General features: G+C 33.0%; 3 protein-coding genes across 4 annotated transcripts; 1 reads left to right on the forward strand and 2 right to left on the reverse strand.

Annotated features, from left to right (window-relative positions):
* Positions 1-428: 428 nt before the first annotated feature.
* On the forward strand, positions 429-3,813 carry LOC132312638 (transcription factor MYB17-like). 2 transcript variants are annotated; one of them, XM_059811086.1, is made up of 4 exons: positions 429-553; positions 1,149-1,313; positions 1,911-2,040; positions 2,638-3,813. In XM_059811086.1, exons 2-4 carry the CDS (start codon positions 1,181-1,183, stop codon positions 3,263-3,265), a joined length of 891 nt encoding a protein of 296 aa, XP_059667069.1. In that variant the 5' UTR covers positions 429-553; positions 1,149-1,180; the 3' UTR covers positions 3,266-3,813. The 2 variants fall into 2 exon arrangements, with proteins under 2 accessions (XP_059667069.1, XP_059667067.1); XM_059811084.1 differs by having other exon boundaries at positions 430-1,313.
* Positions 3,814-4,203: 390 nt separating this feature from the next.
* On the reverse strand, positions 4,204-8,963 carry LOC132312639 (remorin). Its single transcript, XM_059811087.1, has 5 exons — positions 8,678-8,963; positions 6,041-6,091; positions 5,844-5,931; positions 4,775-4,856; positions 4,204-4,621 (listed from the first exon to the last, which is right to left on the reverse strand). The coding sequence occupies exons 1-5, from the start codon at positions 8,844-8,846 to the stop codon at positions 4,427-4,429; spliced, it is 585 nt and encodes a 194-aa protein (XP_059667070.1). The 5' UTR covers positions 8,847-8,963; the 3' UTR covers positions 4,204-4,426.
* Positions 8,964-19,734: 10,771 nt separating this feature from the next.
* LOC132312640 (transmembrane ascorbate ferrireductase 1-like) lies at positions 19,735-23,117 on the reverse strand. The gene is made up of 4 exons (XM_059811088.1): positions 22,907-23,117; positions 20,700-20,748; positions 20,391-20,590; positions 19,735-20,252 (listed from the first exon to the last, which is right to left on the reverse strand). Exons 1-4 carry the CDS (start codon positions 23,048-23,050, stop codon positions 19,950-19,952), a joined length of 696 nt encoding a protein of 231 aa, XP_059667071.1. The 5' UTR covers positions 23,051-23,117; the 3' UTR covers positions 19,735-19,949.
* Positions 23,118-23,155: the final 38 nt, after the last annotated feature.

Below are 23,155 nucleotides of genomic sequence, written 5' to 3' on the forward strand. Positions count from 1 at the left end.
CTGTAATTACAAAATCATAAAAATTATAAATAAAGATAATAATTTTATTTAAAATAAAATTCAATCTCTTTAATTTATTTATTTATCATTTTTTTAATTTTATAATTATACACTATATATATATTTGTAATTGATCCTTATCAGCAATCTTGTTTTTTTTCCTACACAGTAGATAAGTCATGTCCTAATTTAAATGCCGTTTGAGTGTAGTATATAATATGCCCAATTCGTCCAATATCTTTGGTCGAATCCAATTCTGAACGTGAACACAAGCAAAAAGTTGTAATTTCACCAGAAGAAAAAGGGTATTCTACTATGGGAAAATCCTTTGGTTTTCGTCAAGTCATATGTTCTGTGAAGACACTTGTCACCCCCAAGAATCAAAAGTGTAAATAGTATATATTATAAGACTCCGTTTTTCCAATTTATTTTTTTCTCTTTAAAATAATTTGGTAAAAGTATTTCCTTTTTGTTCTTTCCCTTGAAACAAACAACCCACACTCTTTGTCTTCTTTGTGCACATAAAGAACGACAGAGCTGAAGAACCGAAAAGGTACACTACTACTTGGAAATCACAACATTTTCTCATTTCGCAAAACCGAAAGAAAATGGTTGTTGAAGTCTAGAATAAACCCTAAACCCCTCTTTGAAAGTTAGCTCTCAAGAAAAAAGAAAGGAAGACGACGACATCACTCCCCTATCTCTATTCTTCAACTCTGTTCCCAATCACACACACATTCTTCAATTTCACACACATTCTCTCCTTATCTATGTATGTATATGTATTTATATATGCATAGGATCATTCACATATATGTGCATGTGTGTGTGTCAGAGAAATTTGTTGTAATTCTCACTTTTTTTAGTTAGAAGGGTTGTTTGATTCTATGGAAAAACAATCACATTTCTCTGCAACTTCATAAAAGCTACTCTGGCTTTATATTTAATAAATCTGTAGCAGAGAGAGTGTTTGGGAGTGCAATCTAATGCAGGTTCTCGAGTTGTCCTGTAATCTATGGCTTCGATTAATGTCGATGAGATCGCGAGCATTTAAAGCATTGAGATTTGATTCATCAGTCCAGTCCTATTAATTCACTCTCTCTCTCTAACACACACACACACACACACACTGTTTCTCTATCTATCAGTTCAATCTCAGAAGAGGAGGAGGAGAGAGAAGATGGGGAGAGCACCTTGCTGTGACAAAGCCCTAGTGAAGAAAGGAGCTTGGACTCCTGAAGAAGACAAGATTCTGGTTGATTACATCACCAAGAACGGCCATGGCATTTGGCGTTCCCTTCCTAAGCTCGCTGGTAATTCTTCGCCTCTCTTGATTTTTCAATCCTAATTTTACAGTCATCGTCGCTATTACTGTTATGGTCACATGTGACTTCTTTGATTTCTTAAGATGATGAAATTTTTTGTAGTTGAAGATGTGATTGATTCAATCATTTCCACAACCACTTTCCAAACATCTTAGAAACTCTCAAATAAAAGCTTGTTTCTCACAAATTGATCCTTCACATAAAGTCGACTACACATATATAATTTTTCCTAATATAGGATTAACCCATTCGCTAGTCACTTTGAACTTTTGGATGATTTACAAAATCCAGATGCAAGCAATCGCCTGCAAACCACGTGCATCATTTAAGTCCACACCCAAGGAGAGTACCTCTAAAGACCTTATTAGTTGGGCTACATATTCCTCAAGAAATATGGTCTACATATTTGTGTATCTATATATTATATATATTTGTGAGTTGTAATTATCTATGGTATATACTTGGGATTTTCTTTGATTACTGTAAAGTTGTGTTTATATTTTTTCAATTTTTTATGGTAGTGTCACTCCCCTCAAGTTTTTTTTCAATTTTTGGTTAACTTCTTGACCATTAATCTATTTTAAGGTCTCCTTCGATGTGGAAAAAGCTGTCGGCTTCGATGGACAAACTATCTTCGGCCAGACATCAAACGTGGCCCCTTTACTACTGAAGAAGAGAACACCATCATCCAGCTGCATGGTGTGCTTGGTAACAAGTAATAAATTGCCTCAATTTTTTCTTCCCAAGTCTCTTTCAATTGCGGAAAGTCTATGGATTCTTTAAATGCTTTGCTTTGTCAAATCTTTTGACCAGTGAGTTCTTTTACCTGGTTAGTTTCTAAATTTTTTATTCACTCCTACTATATATGCATCCATGACAAGAGCCCCGTGCACTGGGTTAGCCCTTTTATGAAAATATCCATGAATATATCTGTCGAATTATATAACTCTGTTCTTGCATAACATGGATATCGACTTTGTTCCAAATCATACGAGGCACGAATTATTGTAAGCACATGGATCATGTTCTAAGGCTTTAAGAGGGTGCTGAAATTTGAAGCTCCTTCACTTGACTGTGTTCATTGTTCTACACTTGGTAACTTGTAGTCTGGTACTGCTCTTAGTTAGGTGAAGAAACTACTGTAATCTTTACTCTCTTCATTGAGGAATTTATGGTAATTATAGAATTTGAAGTAGTTTAATCAATGGGATTTCTGGTCGGATAGGCCAACAAACTTAAGGCCTTTTGTCCAACTCTCTGGTTGATCAGCTGAGTAAATCATGAGCTTGATGTCAAGAACACACATTTTCAGGTGGGCTGCCATTGCATCCAAACTACCAGGAAGAACGGACAATGAGATTAAAAACTTCTGGAACTCTCATCTAAAGAGGCGACTCTTCTGCATGGGACTTGACCTGCAGACTCACAGGCCATCCTCAGATTCAAAGTCACAGCCCCCATCAAGTCGCCATATGATACAATGGGAGAAAGCCAGAGTTGAGGCTGAGACTCAGCTTTCAACAGAGTCATTACTACTCAACAAGCCATCAACAGGTGAAACCAACTGCGATTACTTCCTCCGCATATGGAATTCTGAAGTTGGAGAATCATTTCAAAAGATTAATGAATGCGATGGAGTGGTGTCTCAAAGCCCAATGTCTCATGCATCCTCTTCGACAAAAGATGGGTCGGGTTCAGGTATCACAGCACAGGCAGCCCACACCAGGGCTAGTACCTCTAGTGACACTGCTGATGTGCAAAAAAATGTGGACTATCTGGATTCTCGAAACGAAGCAAATCACATGATGGCTGGATCAGACACCTCAAATTCGCATGAACCGGATGATTCCTCTTATCTACTGCTAGATTACCCCAGTGGCGATGATTTGGGATTCCTAGAAGAACATACAGATGACATATCCATTTTCCCGCAAAAGTAAATATGACTGCTTTTGAGTAGTGCAGGAAGTGCAGCTAATGGTGCTTTGGAGCCCTATTATGTTAATCTGTTATGAACACTTATGTTCAATCTGGTTGGTTTACTGACTTTCATCTTATAGCTGCCTAAATTTTCTCTTTTATTTAAAAAATGTGGGGCCTAAGAGAAATCAAGTTAGGGGTATGAGCAAAAAAAGATTACCCATTTCGATGCCAAGTGGAAGATTAGTAGAAATTGACAGTTGGGGAAGCGATTTTGTTCACTGGTTGGCTGTGCAATTATCCATGCCATTACATTTTCCGACAGTAGGAAAACTATGCATTTTGAACATGCATGTATATATCTGTTTTAATCTTATTTTGGTCCCCAAAAAAAAAAAAAAAAAAAAACATTCTTTGTTTTTTTCTTTGCCTTCCATTACAGTTAATCTTGTAATATGCAGACAGTGGAGCAAGGACCACAAACACATTGCAAGAATTTGTAGGGTTTTCACATTAGTGATCACATCCACAAGTGAAAATATATGATGGTCTTCCATCTCCCAGATATATCTGTATAGTGATGTGCAACAATTCCTATTTTAATCCAACTCTAGATAAACTTAAGAGTAGTAAGTTCTAGCACTTATCTACCTGAAAGAGTACTACATTAATTGGAAAAGAAAAACAATTTTATAACCTGAAATAGAACAATGTCCCTACAATGCTTTACGATGTTTCACACACACAGGCAATTTACACTAACCCCACGAACAGCAATATGACAAGTGGTACTGTATTATTGTACATGGTCCCATGGTTGCCTGACACGTTTTGGTTATGATTTGTTTACATAATTTCACTAATTTGTTTTGTTACTGTACCAGTTTTTAATGTACTGCTAAATCTATAATTATCTGAGATTTCCAGTTTTTTCAACACCTTGGTACCTCTACCTTCATGACATTGAAATCATTGACATGGTATATATCACTACAAACTCAATTCTTACAAATTAAATAAGCTATTTTTCTCCACAAGGGATATATATACACACAAATACACCACTATGCACATAAAATAATGAAAATTCTCCACCATATAAGCTCGCCACACATCTGAAAAGAACAAACAAAGCCCAAAGATATTTACAGATAGGAATCTAGGACCTGATAATTTCAACTTCAGAAACATCCAATGAGTTTCTTTGGACCACTTCCAGTCGCACGGTACTTTGCTGCCATCTCCTCTGCTTTGAGAAGATCTTCCCCGCGTTTGGCTTCAGTCATTGCTCTCTTTTCTTCGGCTTCCTTGTGGATGAGCGCTATCTTGTTTTTCATTTTCTCTACGTACTCTGCCTTCTTTTTCTCCAAATTCTCCTGTTCAATGCATATGTGATGTGAAATGATCTCAACTCTGATTAGATAAAGGTCTTCTCTAAAACATCAGTGTGGTAAAGTTAAATACTAGTCATCTAAACTCGGGAGTTTGTTTCTATAATATTCTTTTACAGCATGATCATGACTTCTTACCTCAATCTTTTTCAGCTCAGCCTCTATAGTTGCTTTCTTGCTGTTCTCCCATGCTGCAATGGAGGATAGCTTTTTACAAGCTCTATTCAACAATTTAGAATGTTAGGTTTCATATACATAATCCACACTGATCAACATAAGTAATTTCATATTATTTTGAATTGAAGATGACATTCAAATATGAAAATTAGCCCATCTGCGTGTAAAGGAAAACTTTCATCAACTAAAAGTTTGACTTAACAGAAAAGCATTTGATTTTGTAAAAGTGCCTCAAATTGTTGGCATGTTTTCTGAAAAATGCAAATGATTGTGAAGGCAAAAATTAATGCAGAAATTTTTTTTTTTTTAAAAAATTAATTATTATATCAGGATCTTTTGAAATAAAAGAATATAGAATCTATATCAGATAATCAGATTATATGGTATATATAATACAATGACCGGGATAATTTATCAGAAGAACGTATTCATAGATCAGAATTCGGAATTGAATAATATATAAGCTATTAAATCTTATCTATCACCGATATCACTATACATTCATTGGCTAATTCACGCAATGTACATAATATTAGAACAATGAGTAATATTTATTTCTTCCCCCCAATCTATCTCCCTTGCCCCAAATAGAGAAAAACAAAAAACAAAATGAAAATATGACATAATGGTGCTGAATTTGCTGCATCTGCATAAAGCAGTATTAATATAGCAGAAGCACATAACTCACCGTGACTGATTCATTTTAAACTAAAATAAATTGACTTTTGCTAAGAAATCAAAAGCACAATTGTCAGTGTACCAAAATAATGTAGTAACTATTCCTGAAGATGTGTATGGCTATGCCACAATTGTCAGTGTACCCAGAACATCAATTTTCTTTATTCAAAGACAATTTTCCGGTTGGACATGGTGAAAAAAATAGTGTTTAAACGCTTATCATTATTACAGCATAGAATGCACTTTTAGCGGACGTTTTGGCAATATAAAATATATAAAGTTCCATACATGCTTGAAATAACAAAGTATACAAGAAGCTGAAACAGTAGAGTACATTCAAGAAAGTTCTTACTTGTTCTCCGCTTTTGACTTCTCACTTTCCTCCCATGCTCTGATCAGGGACATCCTCTTCTCAGTTGCAACTCGTGCAAGCACAGCATCTGAACAGATTATGAGCAAATTAATCACGAGTTTCAATCATCAACCCGTGACACGAATATACAAGATATGAACCAGATAAAGGAACAGAGAGATATTATTCGTCATTACCTCTGTTGACAGAGCCTTCAGTACTTTTCCCTTCTTCAGAATCCGGTACCTCTGTTAGAGCAGAAATGTTTAAACAATCAGAGTATCATAATTAGCAAGTTAAATCCTATGTAGTTAAGCTTGGGGCCAAATATTAATTTGGTCAGAAATGGGAAACAATCATTTCTCATGCTTCATGAAAATTTATTGAAGTACTTCAATCTTTTCTCATGCTTCAGGAAAACTTATTGAAGTAGAAAATGTAAAAGTCATGCACCATCTGGTGGTTTACTTGGACCATGATTAATATCATTGGTGAAAAAATGAAATAGTAAGTACCATGAAACCGACTTTTTGAAAGTCAAACATGACTTCCTTTCAACTACATCGTGTGAAGTGGAAAGATGCTGAGGTTTCTACCTAGATTTTTAATTATAATTGATTCAAAGGCACTGAACCCCACTTCGCTTAATTATCAAAAATTAATCTTCTACATTATCCTACCAGCACAACCATGGATGATTTTCATTACTTGGAACTTCTGGCAAGTCATTAACTGGGATCGCAAAGCCTAAAGGAAGAATTTCAATACTGTTCAAGCTATTAATATTTAACAGCAATGCATCTTGTACCATTAACCAGTAATAGGAAAAATCCCGTTTCTAAAGCTAAAACATAAAATGGTTAGATAGTAGTGATAAAACTCAGTAAAGAACAAATCATACTTGACGTGAATGAAAATTAACAATATTTTCAAAAGAGACCACCACATCCTACATATACAATCGCTTGACTTTTAAAATCACTTGATTCACACCACATTAGTTGAGAATGCGAAGTGTTATTTCCATGCTTAAGCACTTTCCAAAATTTCCAAACTTATAAAGATAACTAGGCAGCTATATGAAGTGCAGTGGCATACACAGCCAGATGTTGACAAGTGTAGGAAGACTTGTGATGGTAAGTTTAGCCTGTAAACACCAAGTAGCCAAGTTTTAAATTCTATAAAAAATAAAACCTAAAACTACCTAAAAAAAAGACCAATCAACCATCTCATTAAAGAACTCCTAAACCCTAAGACAATTACTGAACTATATGCAATGTCAATTATAATGCCTTCTCAGTTAAAAAACACTAACAAAGTTACTTCCCACTACTAACTTAACAAATATAAGTGCCCCACATCACTGAAGAACAAACAATTATATCAACCAATTATATCTTGTCACATAAGTAAAAATGCATTTATTTAGTGGGTCATATCATTACGTGTTAGCATTTAATTAGTTAGTGATACCATGTCATCAAAATAACAGGAGCATTAAAGTATTTCTCGTGTGTACCCCTCCTATGGATAATCCATAACAGCCAGCTCATCATTCAACAAACCTAGAAATATTTTAGTATGATCTTATTCTATCTCTTTTGTAAATGGTTCTTCTTGAATATTATATATCTCGGTACTCATCAAGGGACACTTGAGATTTTCCACTCAACTCAAATCTTATCATGGTAACTGATATGATTAATCTTTTCAAATATTTGGCTCAATAATATCACCAGAAAGAATTTAAGAGTAATTATTTATTCCCACTTTCTAGAAAATGTTTGTTTTTAATAAAGGGAAAGACTATTATTATTATTGGTAATAAAGATAAAGACTATTATTATTATTGGTAATAAAGAGAAACATTATTGCCAAAGAAGTTTTTGTTGCTTTCAAGTTTCAAATTTTGATGGTCAGTAAAAAGAAACATTAAAGCCAAATAAGCTTTTGTTGTTTTCAAGGTACAAAATTTTGGGCTTTGACCACTCATGCAACAAAGTAATGAATAATGATAACTATTACAAATAATATCATTCACTTCTATAGTAAAAATTTTCAATGCTCGACTTCGCTAATTTTTCACCTCCTGTTATTTACAGTAGTATTTAGGAATTTTGAGAGAAAATCTGAACAAATTAACAAAAAATTCGGTCAAGCGTCGAAATCTTTGGCTAAATATCATCAGGTAAATCTTGTCAGAAATTAAGCAGGACAGAAAAAAATTGAAGTCGGGATTGGAACTTAGAAAAATTAAATTTTTAAAAAAAGAGTGTGAATTCACAAATTGAAACAATGAACACACTGTTCATGCAGATCTGAAGAAAATATCAACACATAAAATTTATACTGTTACTTCTAATCCCAACTTTCTTTAACTAAATTTTATTCAAAATCAAACAAAAGAAACTTAAGCTAATTCAAACGAAAATCAATATTTCTCTGAGTTATACTTACAAACATATCTCCTATTAAAAATTAAGTTAAAAAAAATAAAATAAAATCAGAATTCCATACAGATAAGAAAAAACTGATCAGACTTTCATATATATATATATATAAAGAAAAAGAAAAAAGAATAGCCTGAATAATCTTCTTCAACTCCGTTTGGTTGGTGAGAAAATAAAAATAAAAAATAAAAAAATAAAAAGGAAAAAAATCAAAATTCTGGATGTTAAATACTTCAATATTTGAATAATTTAGTCAGTGACCACTCTCAGGCTTTTCCTTTTACAAGAGACGGAGACGGAAAGTAAACACTAAAAAAAAATAAAAGAAAATTATTTTTCTTAAAATTTCTTAGAATTTACTTCGTTTAGAGAGAGATAAATTACTTTCGACAACGGCGAGAGCTTTGGAGTCATCGGGTTTCTCTTCAGGTGGTGGAATTACGGATTTCTCCTCGGAAACGTCTTTTGGAGCTTCAACGGGTTCCGGTGCCGGAGCGGGCGAAGGCTCGGAAGGAGACTCGGACTCAATTTTCTTAGGCTCCTCCTCGGCCATCTCTCTCTGCTCTAAAATTGGCGAAAGGAAGGAAGTATAACCAAACAAACTATATGTCTAGAGAGAGAAAGAGGAGAGAGAGTGGGGAAGTTGGAGTGAGGTAACTGTCTCAAAAAGACTAGCTGGATGGGGTTGGTATAGATGCCAAAATATAGTTGGCAGACAGCGAAACCACCCCCATTATTCTATTCAAATTCAAATTCAATACTACTGCCAATTTTTAATGTTCTAATTAACCTATTTTTGTTTATAAATTATAGAGATCTTGTTGGGATTAATTTCCACCCAATAAATATATGGCTGGGATTAATTAACAAACATGTAATCGATATCTACACACATCATCGTATTACCACGATACAAACATGTACTCTAATCGATATCTACACACATAATCGAATAATCGTACTACCACGATATTAAAGAAGTTGAACATATTTGGGCCAACCTGATGTAAACAGTCTGGTATCGGACCCACCACACACCATAAATAGATTAAATACTTAACGTCTAAACCAAAAAAATAATAATAATAAATAAATATATTGAAACAAATTGCAAAAGCGACAAACAGACGCTCTCACCCTAAGATCGCGCCACCATTGTTGTTTGCGCAACATTATTTGACACAAATTTAAGAAAGCCACCACTCAAGGGCGGAGCCAAAAATATAAAATTGGGGAGGGGCAAATTATTAAGTAAAAAATTATTTTTTTTTTATTTATTTAAATTATGACAAAATTTTTTTACTACCTTGTTTTTTTTTTTTGTTAACATGTCTATAAATGATATCTAAATAAAAAATGGAATAAAAACATATGACATTAAATGAGGTTGTCAAATTAAAATATATATTTTTTAATCTTTAATTTATAAAAAACTATATATATATATATACATATATATATATATGCGCGCGTGTGTGTATGTATAGAGTATTATATAATAAAAAAAATTGAATATTATATGAAAGATATGAATAGAATACTCATATGTTATATCAAGATTATAATAACAACCTTCCAAAAAAAAAAAAGGAATAATTCCATAAAAATAGAGTTTTGGAGTCAAAGGACAAAAGAATGGAGTCAAAATTAAGTTTTTCAAATTAATGAAATTTTATAAAAGTCTGACGTGGAGATCAAAATTTATTATATATCATCTTTTTATTCCCAAAACACCCTTCTCTCATATCTAGAGAGAGAAATCCATCTATGGTAACCCCTCCTCCTAAACCAACCACCAACAATCCTATCTATCATCTCTCTCTTTCACCCACCTTACCAGTATACCCATTTAAAAAAAAAAAAAATTGTAAATCTTTGTTCTCCCTCTCACGTTTCCTCCAAAAACATCTTCTCCTCCAAATCCGATTTAAATCCAAAATTCATATCATACAAAAGAAAGAGGGAACGGACCCTCTCCAAGGGAATTCCTCTCGTAATATCTCCAAGGATTTAATCCTGTGGTTGTTATAGTGCCACATCACTATCTAACCATTCTCTCATTAATTTACCAAAACTTAATTATAATTAAATATGGTATCTTTTGGATTCCAAGATAACAATTACGGCGGATTTTCCATTCCGCTCATTTTACTTTTTGGTGCTAAAATTTCCATATAACAATTATGCTTCATTTTACTTTTTGGCTCTAAAATTTCTAAGATAACAATTACCATTCTGCTTCCCTCTTTCAATTTCTCTCCACTATCATCAATCTTTATTCGCTATAATTTAAAGTTTGGAAGATTTTACAATTTTTTCTGGTTTGAGAAAGTATTTTAAGATTTTGGTACATCAGATAACTCAAAGCTCATCTGGATCTCCTCTATCTTTCAGGGTTTTATCCACTGCAACGTCTAGGTTAGTTGAATCATATATATATATATATATATATCAATTTTTATTGAATAAGTTGGGATGGGAAATCAGCCGTAATTGTTATCTTGGAATCCAAAAGATACCATATTTAATTAAGTTTTTTGGTAAATTAATGAGGGAATGATAAGATAGTGATGTGGCACTATAACAGCCATAGGATTTAATCTTTGGAGATGCTAGGAGAGGAATTCCCTTGGAGAGGATCCGTTCCCAAAGAAAAATCAAGATTCAAGCTGAGATTCAAAAACTCAACACGAAACATCATAAAAAAACCAACACAATCCTCTCAAAAGGTTGATGCAAATGCTTGTGGATCCACAATAAATCTCCAAGTGGGTCTGTGCAATCCAAGTCACACCATAAAAATTGGAATATTCATAAATGAGAACTAGGCCCTTCTCCATTTTCCTGAAAGGTTTACAGTATCAAAGTAGCAAATATCTAACTTTTTTTTTAAAAATAATAATAACAAATATCTCTTAATTTCTAAGGTTTTGTTGGACTTGGCGACATCGATGATTTTGACAATGTGTTTCGAGAGTTTAAGGAAGGAGGAGCTGCCCGAGAAGGAAAGTTTGAGAGGATTGACATAGATGGGTTTCTCTCTCTAGATATGAGAGGGTAGTAGTATAATTTCATAACAACTATAGAATGGTATTTTGGGAATAAAAAGATGACGTATAGTAATTTTCCATGTCCACGTCAGACTTTCATAAAACTTCATTAATTAGAAAATTTTAATTTTGACTTCATTCTTTTGTCATTTGACCCCTAAAACTCCATTTTTATAGAATTATCCAAAAAAAAAAAAAAAAAAAGATTAGTTAGACTTTGATGAACACAATCAATTTCTTTTGCAAATCATCTTTAATAACCATAAATAAGTAACAAAAATAAGTATTTTTTGAAAATTTAGGGGGTCAATTTTAATTTTTCTATAGTAAATTACCATTAATAATTATAAATATACACTATTAATAGAAGTTACAGAAAATTTTGAGGGAGCCAAATAAAATTTTTATATACTAAATTATCTTTAATAAGTATAAATATACACCACTAATAGAGGTTACACAAAAAATTGATGAGGCCATGGCCACCCCGCCTCCCACCTCCCTCCGCCCTTGCCACCACTTAGGGTCAGTTTGGTAGAGTGGAAATGGGAGGAAAGGGAAAGGTTTGGAGGGTTAACTTGTGCTTTCAACAGTAAATTTCTTAACCTCCCAAAAATGAAAGGAAATGAAGGGAAAGGGAAGGATAGGCTTATTGTGTGATTTCAGATGCCAATCTTGCCCTTGATTAATTGATTTAGCAGTTGCAGAGAGAGAGAGGAGGGCAAGCTTGAGAGTTGAGAACGACGAAGCTTGCTTGCGAACAGTGAACCCGAATTGGAACAGCGGGTGATGGAACCTGATATGGGTTTTGATCGATATGGGTTTTGATTTTTTGAACAATCTGAAATTGGGTTTTGATTTTTTGAACAATCTGAAATGATGCCGATATGGGTTTTGAAGTTTTGATTCTTGTAGACAAATATATAAACCGAAATAGATGGGTTTTGAACTTCTGATTCTTGTAGTAGTTTGTAGTTGGAGAGAGAGAGAAGTTCGTCAGCCCATCTCGTGGTGTAGGTCGATTGAAGCGAGCTGCTACGCGCTACTTTTTTACTTGGGTATTGGGGTTGGGTAAAGGGCTAATGTTCATCATGGCACCCAAAAATCTCAATCAATTCTGGCGGTTGAGAACGAGAATAAAGAGATGGAGTTAAGAACGAGAAGAGGATGGAGTTTATTTGCCCTAAAAAAATGGAAGCTGAAATGATTTGCCCTAAAAAAAAATTTCCCTACGAGACAAATATATATATATATATAATTTTAAAAGGAGACAAATATATATATATATATATATATATATATATATATATATAAATTTATATTTTAAAATATAAAAGGGCATAATAGTAAATTTATTAAAATAATTCTCCTTCTTATCATTCCCTTTCTTTCCCCAAACATGATTATTATCATTCCCTTTCTTTTCCTTCATTAATCAACCAAACACAATACCAAATTAAAATTATCCTTCCCTTTCATTTCCTTCCCTTTTCCTCATAACTAATGTTATCCTTTTCCTTCAAACCCACCCTACCAAACATAGCCTTAGAGTACCATTCTTGTAGAATTTTTCTTTAAAAAAAATGATACTTAGAGTTAGAGCTATCTTTCTAGTCCGGAGGCAATGAAAAATGAATAAATGAGACATTCTTAAATATATATATATATTAGAAAAATGAACACGTGAGGAGAAACGCTTGTGAATATTTAAATTTTATTCGGCAAATAGAGTATATATATATATTCTACTTTTCCTTTCTAAAAATTGTTTTAGTAATATAACTTTAAACTAAAACAAATACTAAAAGTTACAGTAATGTTTTCTTTGATCATGTCAACATATTTGAAAAAAAAAAAAAGTACTAAAAAACACGATAAGACTTTTCAAGAAATTTGTATTAGTAGATAACTTTTCTAAAATACGTTTGAAAAAGGATAATAATAAAATTTCAAATATTCTTTAAAATAACTTTCTTTTAGTGTTTTCAATCTAACGGTAATAAAATTCAAAAGATTTTTTTTTTTCTTTAACTGGTTTGATTGTATGTTTTTTTTTCATTGAAAAGTTACATGTTAATATTTTCATAAACCACATGACATTTCAACAAGGCTTTGAATCTAACTACCTACGGCTTTTTAATCATCTCTGTATACCTCTTATGTTTTTTTCTTTCCAAAAATTCTTCTCTATACAAATTTTTTTTCGCAGTAAAAGAGTTGAATGAAATATTTTTTTATAGTTTTATGACGGTAGGTTTGTATAGTAGTAAAATTTAGAATAGTAGGCTCAATTGAATTTAGGAGTTTCTGAGAAAGAAAAAAAAAAATGACGGAAGTTCTGAAATGGAAAATGGTGACTTATATAGATGAGTTTGACCACAATCAATGAATGATGTTATGGTGAAATACAACAATGACGTTAAATAATTATACTCATACAAGGACTCTTACATATCACCGATACCTTGTGTCAACTCCGAATTAATGGTAGAAATTGCTCTAGGCGATGTCCTTGTGTGTGTTTAGATCTGGGTTTTCTAATAATAAACATATTCTGCAAATTTGTTTCTAGCATGTTTATTATATCATATTTTATTTCATAGGTGCTTTATTGTTTCTGTCTTAGAACTCTGTTCCATTTAGTTATTTAATTTGACTTAAATTTTGAATAGAACAATATTTGTTTTGGAGTAAATTACTCTTAAGGTAATTTTGAATTTTATGTCTTTAATTTTATTAATTAATGTTAGGGACATGAATTTGTTGAAAAATAGTAAAAAGTAAGTCACGTCTGTTAAAACTGTTTTCATTTTGAATAAATAATAATAACAATAATACTCATTTTAAATTTTGTTTCGATTGAATTAAAAATACTGAAAAGTCAGAAAGGCATGGAACTATGTGAATCCTTCACCATTAACTCACTAAGTAACATCAATATCAATTTTATATCTCCTTTTGAAAGGAAAGCCTTGCCAAGCTTTCATTATAAGAACTGGCACGAAATTGATCCATATAGATTTTACATCTCAACCATAGAGAGAAAACCTTCTCCACTCTCGCCGTTCTAATTGCTTGTCCTCTCTAAACATATTCAATCATCATCTTGTTTATCTATTCCCAAGCACTGTCCTAACTTTCTAACTTATCTATAGAGCTTTGATATATCAGAAAAGTGACAGTCTTTTATAATTAAGGTTAAATGAGTTCTAACCAAAGGATATAACTTTTACAATTATATTATAACTGGTGTATTAGTTTCACTAAATCACACGTATAGAAGACACGACGTTTCAAGTATTGTATTAAAGGGTTAAAATTTTTAAACCAAAATTTTATGACTCGAACTGAAAAATAATACATACTTGCTAGGTGCAATGGATGATTACCGTCGTAGTTTTGACATCCAAAATAATTATTAATTTTTTTTTAATTCTAAAGAAAAAATGTAAAAAGACTTGGATGTTAAATCTGGCTCGATCTATGCAAAACAAGAAACAATGTTGAAAAACAATACAACTATTACCTCTCAATGGTGCAACCTAAAACAGATGTAATCATAGACTAAAAGTAAAAACAAAAGTTGTATGGCTTTTTTTATCAAAAAGGTTAGAAATTGGTTAGTATAGAATTCAAATTAAAACTTACCTTAAAAAAATGAACAGGTGTTGATTAAATTTGATCAAATTTGTACCGAAATTCAAATTGAAACATACCTTCAATAAAAATAAAGCTTGGTTTAGATGTCAAAATCCAACTGAATAGATGTAAAAAAAAAAAGTCGATTCGATGTTTAATTGAGAGAAACTCCTTTTAAAACAAGAACTCTTTGCAAAAAAAAAAAGTGAAAGGAAAGTAAAATATGGAAAAAGAAAAATGACGTTATGTTTTTTTGTTTGGGTGAATGTAAAAAAAAACAATGTTGTGTTATTCTATTTTTGTTTATAATTATATAAATTATGGAGATATTGTTGGGATTAAGTTCCAACAAAGAAAGATATGGTTGGAATTATCAAACAAAATGAAATTGATATCTAGTTATCTACGCACCACGATATTAAAGGAGTTGGAAATATCTTTCCAGTCCCGATTTGGGCCAACCTGATGTAAACAGCCTGGTATCGTACCCACCAAAACACCATAATTAGATTAAATACTAACGTCTAAGTCAAGAGAAAGACAAAAAAAAAAAAAATAATAATAATAATAATAAATAGAAATTTTATTGGGCCAAATTGCAAAAGCATTGCTACAAAGAGACGCTCTCACAATAAGATCGCGACACCCATCATTATTAGTTGCGTAACATCATTTCACACCCAATTTAAGGAATGGCAGCCCACTTTTGAGTAACCCATTCTCGTAGCATTTTTTCTTAGAAAAATGATATTTAGTGCTATTATTCTAATGGAATTCTTGAGCCAAATGCTTGATTAGTGGGAGAAAAAAAACATGAATGGATGAGATATTTATGGTGTCATTTTATTTTTTGTTCGGTTAGATGAAAAATTAAATTAATAAATCATAGATGAGATATTTATTTTCACTTATTTTCGATTAGATGAAAAAATAAAAAATAAACTAATAAACAATTTACTGTATTCATCAAAAGATAAGGAGAGAGAGAGTTTTAAATTATTTTTATTATTTATATCATCACTATCTATTTTATTGTGATTTATGAAGTATATTATAATTTAAAACTTTTAAAATAACCTCACTTGTTTTCTCTCCACTCTTTCACTCATATTTAGAGGAATTAAAATTTGTGAGTCACCACCATTCTATTATCTTTTCTCTTATTCTCGTTGTTACCAAAATAAAGAAGTTTTTTACTCTTTCTGTTCAAAAAAAAAAAATGTCATGCTTTCTTTTTTGGTCCATCCCAAAATAATTATCATTTTTCTTTTTCAAACAATATATTTTACATCTTTCCATATATTTCCTTGGAGTTTAAAATTTCGAAGTTGAATATTCAAAATTTAGAAGGATAAATTATTAACTTTTCATAGAGACAAAGCATGTCTCACATATCCCCTTAAAAAATTTTATTCTCTAAAAATGACATTTAAATTAAGAACGAGGGATAGGGATGGCAATGGGGCGGTTTGGGGCGGGTTTCCCATTCCCCATCCCCGCCCTCGTTTAATTTTGGTGCTCCCGAAACCGCCCCATAACCGATTAATTTTTTGCTTCTAATCCCCATAACCGCCCCCCGCCCCATAACCGATTATATTTTTAGGGTAACTAAAGTTAGCCTCCCTAGTCACCTCCATCTCTATTCTCGTTCTCAACTCTGAACTTGCCCTATCTCTCTCCCTCTCTCTCTATGCAACTGCAAACTACAAAATCTATAAGAATCAAAAAGTCAAAACCCATATATTTCAATTTATCTATTGTCTGCAAGAATCAAAAGTTCAAAACCCATATCGGCATATCATTTTAGATTGTTCAAGAATCAAAAAATCAAAACTCTGAACTTGCCCTTTCTCTTTCTGCAATTGCAAACTACAAAATCTACACTCTCCAACGACTCATCCGGATCTGGTCTGACTCGATTCGATCCCGACTGATCACCCACCAACTCACCGCCTTGCCGCCTCCCAAACTCACCCAACAGCCTCCAGATTCACAGTCAAACAACCAAGAAGTTTGGACATCACAATTGCTAGCTTATTCAAGTGTCCAATCTCACTGGACGTCATGAAATCCCCTGTGACTCTCCACGGCGGAGTCACCTACGACCGCTTCAGCATCCAATGCTAGCTCGACGATGGCGAATTCACCCAACAGCCTTCAGACCTCGTCCCCAACCACACTCTCCAACGACTCATACGGATCTGATCTGGTCTGACCTCGTTCCCAAAATGAAATGGTGGATGTATTTTGGGTTTGAGAGAGAGGGAGCTCGGCTGCCGCTGCTAAGTGTAGGGTTTGAAACTTAAGTGTAGGGTTTCCAATATATATATATAGTGAAGGTTAATTTGGTAAATATATTAACATGGCAGGGTAAATTAATAATTTGAAATATTAAACGGGCGGTTATGGGGCGGGTATGGGGCGAGGATCTTAGTCCCCCGCCCTCGCCCCGCAACCGGCCGGGGTTTTTTTTTTAACTCCCATCCTCACCCCATTTAAGTAATCGGTTCTCCAAATTTACTTTAAATAAGGCAGGGGCGGGGGCGAGGGCAAGGGAGGGAGCGGGAGCGAGACGGTTTTCCACTGAATTGGAAATTTTTGCCACCCCTACGAAGGGAGTACTTTATGTTTTTGTCTTTCCATCATCACTCCTTCTTCCTTCTTACGGTGTTTTTGAATGCTATGAAAAGGGACCCACAATAAGCCAAAGTATCCCAACGGAGTATTTTTTATTTATTTTTATTTTAAAAAAGTAGTGCTCCCATTCTATCTTCAACGTATTGCCTCATTTTGAAATTCCAAAACCACTTATTTGTAAGTTAAAAAGTTCATATTGCTAGTTTGTTTTTTGTTTTTAAAAAGTAAAAGGACATTTTGGAGCATATGCAATTTTTCTCTATTCAAATTTGATATGAATTTATGATATCCAAAAATGAAAAATGTTACAAGAATTTTAGAATCCGAAAATATTGTTTTCTATTTTTAGAGTGCAATTTGAATATATATATATATATATACAATTTGAATATCACTTTTTCCACTATATAAGTTACTGAAAAGGCAGGTAATATTCACGTTTCAATTTTTCTATTTTAAAGTGAAATGATACCATTGCCTTTAACTCGTAAAATAAGAGAATAAAGTATTAGAGACACTATTATAATAAAAAAGAGCATTTATAAAAAAACGCATAGATGGTTGCTCAGCTCCACTGTCCACACCTATGCATGGATGGAATCAAATATTCTTTTATAACTGTAAATAATTAAGTATACAGTTATACGGACCAACGCACAATAAAAGGAAATTACACATATCAATCAACGTGGATAAGTCACATTGATTAACACAGTCAAGAGGATAGAAACTTCATAAAGGCATGAGAATGAAGTATGATGGTAAGTTATGTCGTTAATGGACAATACTTAGCTTATTAATTAGTGAGTTAGAAAATTTATACTCACTCTATATGTGACGGATTACTAAATTAACAAGTATCTTTACATTTAAAAAATAAATAAATAAATAATTTAATAGTTATTTGGGTTAAATCAAAATAAATTCGAATCAAATTATAATTTTCTTTTATCTCCCTCTTTTTCATGTTTGATTGTAATTACTATATCTCTTCTCTGGTGGTAATCAACCATTTATCAGGTAATTCTCATATTGGAGGGTCGTTCCAGTTCCCATAATGTTTCACTGTCTAGTCAATAGTAGTCTCATTCTTCGTTCATGCATAGATAGATTCTCATTTAATTTCAAGTTTCAACTGTCTTTTTTCTCCGGTAACTTTATAGAAAGATGGACAAGGGCCTGGAGTGGTATATGAATTCATTTATTTGTGTGTTGGCATTGACCATGTCAAAGGAGCAAATCATATGATAGATTTGTTTTTTTCTTTTTCTACACATCAAGGTATTTTTGTGCAGAGTCGAACTTAGAACGCTTGAGTATATGATTTGTTCCCTTGAGACCCTTTAATCACAAGACCAATAGTGCAGATTCATATGATGGATTGTTCTTAATATATGCACCACTTTTTTGTGTCTAAATTCTTTGAACCAAACCTTATTGATATGATGGATTATTTTTAATATATGCACCAAACGTAAGAAAGAATGAGAGGAGAGAGAATTATAATTTGATTGGGATTCATTTGGATTTAATTCAAATAGCAATTAAATTATTTATTATTTATTTTTTAAAATGTAAGGACACTTGTTAGTTTAGTAATGCGTCATATTCGTAGTGAGTAAAAGTTTCCTACTCATAGTGAGTAAAAGTTTCCTACTCACCGATAGGCAAGTATCATCCTTCTTTAATTACATTCTAAAATGAAAATTGAAAATTTGGGGTGACAACTTTTTCTTAGTAGTTGGATGGGGTCGTCTTAGTAGCATTCTGAAATTACTTGTATATCTTGAAAATTATTCGTATGATTGTAAATAGATCACAACCATCCTTATAATTGCGAGTAAATCACAACCTTTTGATACACCATAACACCGTGTTATTATCTCACCAATCCACTGACAACATACCCTTTCCTTAGATAGTAATTAATTAAGATTATTACCATTCTCATTATATCCCATTATATCCCAAAACTGTAAAACTCGTTGATTTTTCTCTTTTATTGATATATAAATTTATTATTTTTCTCTGAACTTTTCACCAGTTGTAACTATCCCACTATTTTAATCTCCTATAGCACATATTCTTCACAAAATAAACGAAATGAAGCACATATTCCACCACAAACACAAAGATAAAAATGCGATTGGGACACACGAACGTCAGTGACCAAGTGGACAAAACATTCACATGTGAAGGTTTCACATACTAACAATGATACCTCATTACACTCCAATTACATCATTAACAATTAACCACAACCAGAGATATGTTCATACAAACAATAGATATTAGTATTTTCATAGGTGACCATTGATATCAATAATATCTCATATAGCTGAATAGCTGTAGTCGTCTTCATCTGGAGGAGCTTGAGAAAAGACTGTTAACACCACAAAGCCTCCATACAGTATTGTAATAAGGGCAGTGAAGTTCACAAGGAAGGCCTCAGAGCCATACTTAGCAACGCCGGACGTCTCAAGGAACGTAAGCTTCTCCAGAAACCCTAGCGTGGCATTGGCAACAGCTAGAATATACACAAACAACCCGAATATAACATGCCAAGGAGCTGACGCATTTCTTATTGCAGTTGGTCCTCCAGGGTAGAAGAACACCAGGAATCCGTAGATCCACTGCAAATTATACCACCATTATCAAAGAAATTTCGAAAAGGAAGAAAAAATGAAGGAGAGGAAAACATTTGGAAAACAAATGATAAGAGTTAACAGTGTGGAAATGGAAAAAAGAAAGGAACTTCAGGAATTAATCACCTGAATGCCATAGAGAACGATAATTCCAATCCCGAGCCAGGAATGTAAACTGTACAGATTGGCAATGCTGCTCTCATTATGATATTTGAATGCCAAATAAACACCAATTATACCGAGAATCAGAGCGATAGCATGCAGAACTAGATGTATTAGCTTCTTCACGTCTCTCCTTAGAGGAAGAGTTTTGTAAGTCATAATGGCTGCATTGTTCTCAAACAGAAAAGGATAGAACTTATTAGAGTATGTGAAAAGTAATTAGTTCACAATTTCAATCAGTTAAACTACAACTAGGGTAGATTTGTTAATTACCTTCACCTCCAATAATAATAAAGCCAATTAACATAAGAACAGGGTGAAGCTGCAAAATAGAATAGGACATGTAAGATTCATAACATGAACATGGCAATCGAAACCACCCCCAAAGTTGCAGAACTTTATACAGCCGGTAGGATGTAAGATATTTGTTTGATTCTCTCTATTTGATAGTTAACATAAATTTTCTTAGATTGATTCATAATAAATATCCATAAATGCATACTCATAACAGCTCTGTTCAACATGCAGGGCAAATGCATTTTAAAGATAGTCACTCAAGTTCTCATTTTCCCTTCGGGTAATAATATCTACCATGTACCGTTCACTTGGCGCATCACCAACCTATTGATAATGTAGACCTGCTCAATTTTGATAGGGTTCGGGTACGCTCCTCTACCAGTCACATCAAATTCAACCTCACTAGGGTGCTTAATCAAAATTGGTCCTTTTACTTCTTAAATATCTCTAATGCTATGTTCGGTTGCATGAAATACGTGCTTTGAAATTGAAAATAGAGAAAATTATACTAAATTTTGATTTTTTTTTTTTTTTTCCCCTCTAATTCTAATTACAAGGCATCAACTTACATAAGTATATTCAAGATATAGCCACCTCGCCTGCAGCTTGCATCCTACTTAAAGGTTAAATTAGACCTCGGTAAATTTTAAATTTTAATCTGATTCAATTATGTTTTTTTGTGGCGGTGTTTTTTTATTTTTAAAAAATATATTAAACAAACATAAGGGAATTGCTATAGAAAAAATAATTCGAAAAAAAGGACCACTCTAATATATTTGTCTATGGTGAGTATAATTCAGATATCTGGGAGTCGTGTGGCTGCCGAATTCTCATCTCTTCGGAATAGAAAGGCAAGTAAATGGGGACCAAGAATTTAGAATAATCTCCAACTATCCGAGAAAAGGACACGTATTTGTGTGTAACCAAACAAAATGTTCATGAGAACAAGACAAACAAGAAAGGCATTCAGCTAGCATACATATCCGATTCCTATCATAATTCATTTAACACCACAAATATGTAACAAAGGCACGTGAGTCATCCTCAACTTAGATTAGTGGACGGATAAGTGATAACATCGCAAAGGATTATGTAATAAGGCCAAGACTAACTTTAAGAACGTCATGTGTTAGTCACAGATACATACTGTCCTACAAGGCATATATTGTAAGAAGTTTGTTTAATGGGAAGTAGAAAGGGTGTGTGATTGTACCATGGTAACCAAAAAGTTTTGAGATAATAATATCAACCTTGGGATATCCGGTATTGTTTACGGAATACATTACATTATTTAAATGACACGATTCATCAGTTATGCAACAAGTAATTTAAAGTATTTGTTGCATAAGTAATGTTGTTTCGTAATTGACTTAAAATTATTAGGGTAGCATAAGATAGGAGATTCCAATATGAAAGAGTAATGGTGATGTCACTAATTCAATTAATTTTCTCTTATAAATTTAAGAAAGTTAGTGATGTAGATTGTAGAGGGAGTATTAAAAACCAAATGGTAATACCATAAAAAGTTGTCAATTTAAGAGACAAACTTGCTTTTATTTGCCAATAAGAAGGGAAGGTGCTACAGATTTAACACCAATAAGTAAAGCACATGATAGGTCACTAATTTCTAAAGTGGAAATAAACGTGGGTATGTGTGTCTTACTTATTTATTACTGTATTATTTTTAAAAGAAAAAGAAAAAAGAAATAAAGAAAATGCCATGTGAGAAGGGTGTGTTCACCAAACAATCAAAGCAATGAAGGCATAACTCGCATGTCACGTGTTCACAGCCAGGTGTAAACCCACTCCCCAATAAGAAAATGAAAAAAAACAAAAAAAAAAAAACAGCCCAATAATGGTTAAGTTCAATTTAATACCCTTTTCAATTACCATAACTATAAGAAATGCACACAAAGGCAATCCTTTTGAGAGTGTGTTGCGACCATGGAAAACTCAGAAGAATTGAATGAAAATATTAGAAATACTTGAATGCATGGATAATGGAGTGAGGGCATACTAGTCTTTCAGCACGAAAACACTCATTCGTCCAAACAAAACAAAGTCACTGCCTAAAATCAAACCCAAATTCCCAAAAATACTTTGAAATTCTCAATCTAAGAAATGAAATATATATGCATAAACACATGTATAACAGTGAAAGAAGAAATATGGAGGGGGCTTACATTGAAGATGAGGCTTTTGTTTGAAGATTCCCAAGCTAAACCACCCCTGAACGCTATGCACCAAACCAACACCATAATAGCACCCGCTATAGCCAGCACTTGCGCCACAATCGTTAAAGGAATTGGCTTCACCCCTATCGCCATACTTTCTCTCTCCTCTCTTCTCTCTCTCTCTCTCTCTGCTTCTGCTTGCTCTTCTTGTTTATTCTCGATCGGTCTTTTGGTCTTCACTTGTTGTTCTTTGGTGAG

This window comes from Cornus florida, unplaced genomic scaffold (genome assembly GCF_030987335.1).
Source record: "Cornus florida cultivar Cherokee Brave unplaced genomic scaffold, ASM3098733v1 CherokeeBrave_3.0.0_Hap2_Chr06, whole genome shotgun sequence".
NCBI lineage: Eukaryota > Viridiplantae > Streptophyta > Magnoliopsida > Cornales > Cornaceae > Cornus > Cornus florida.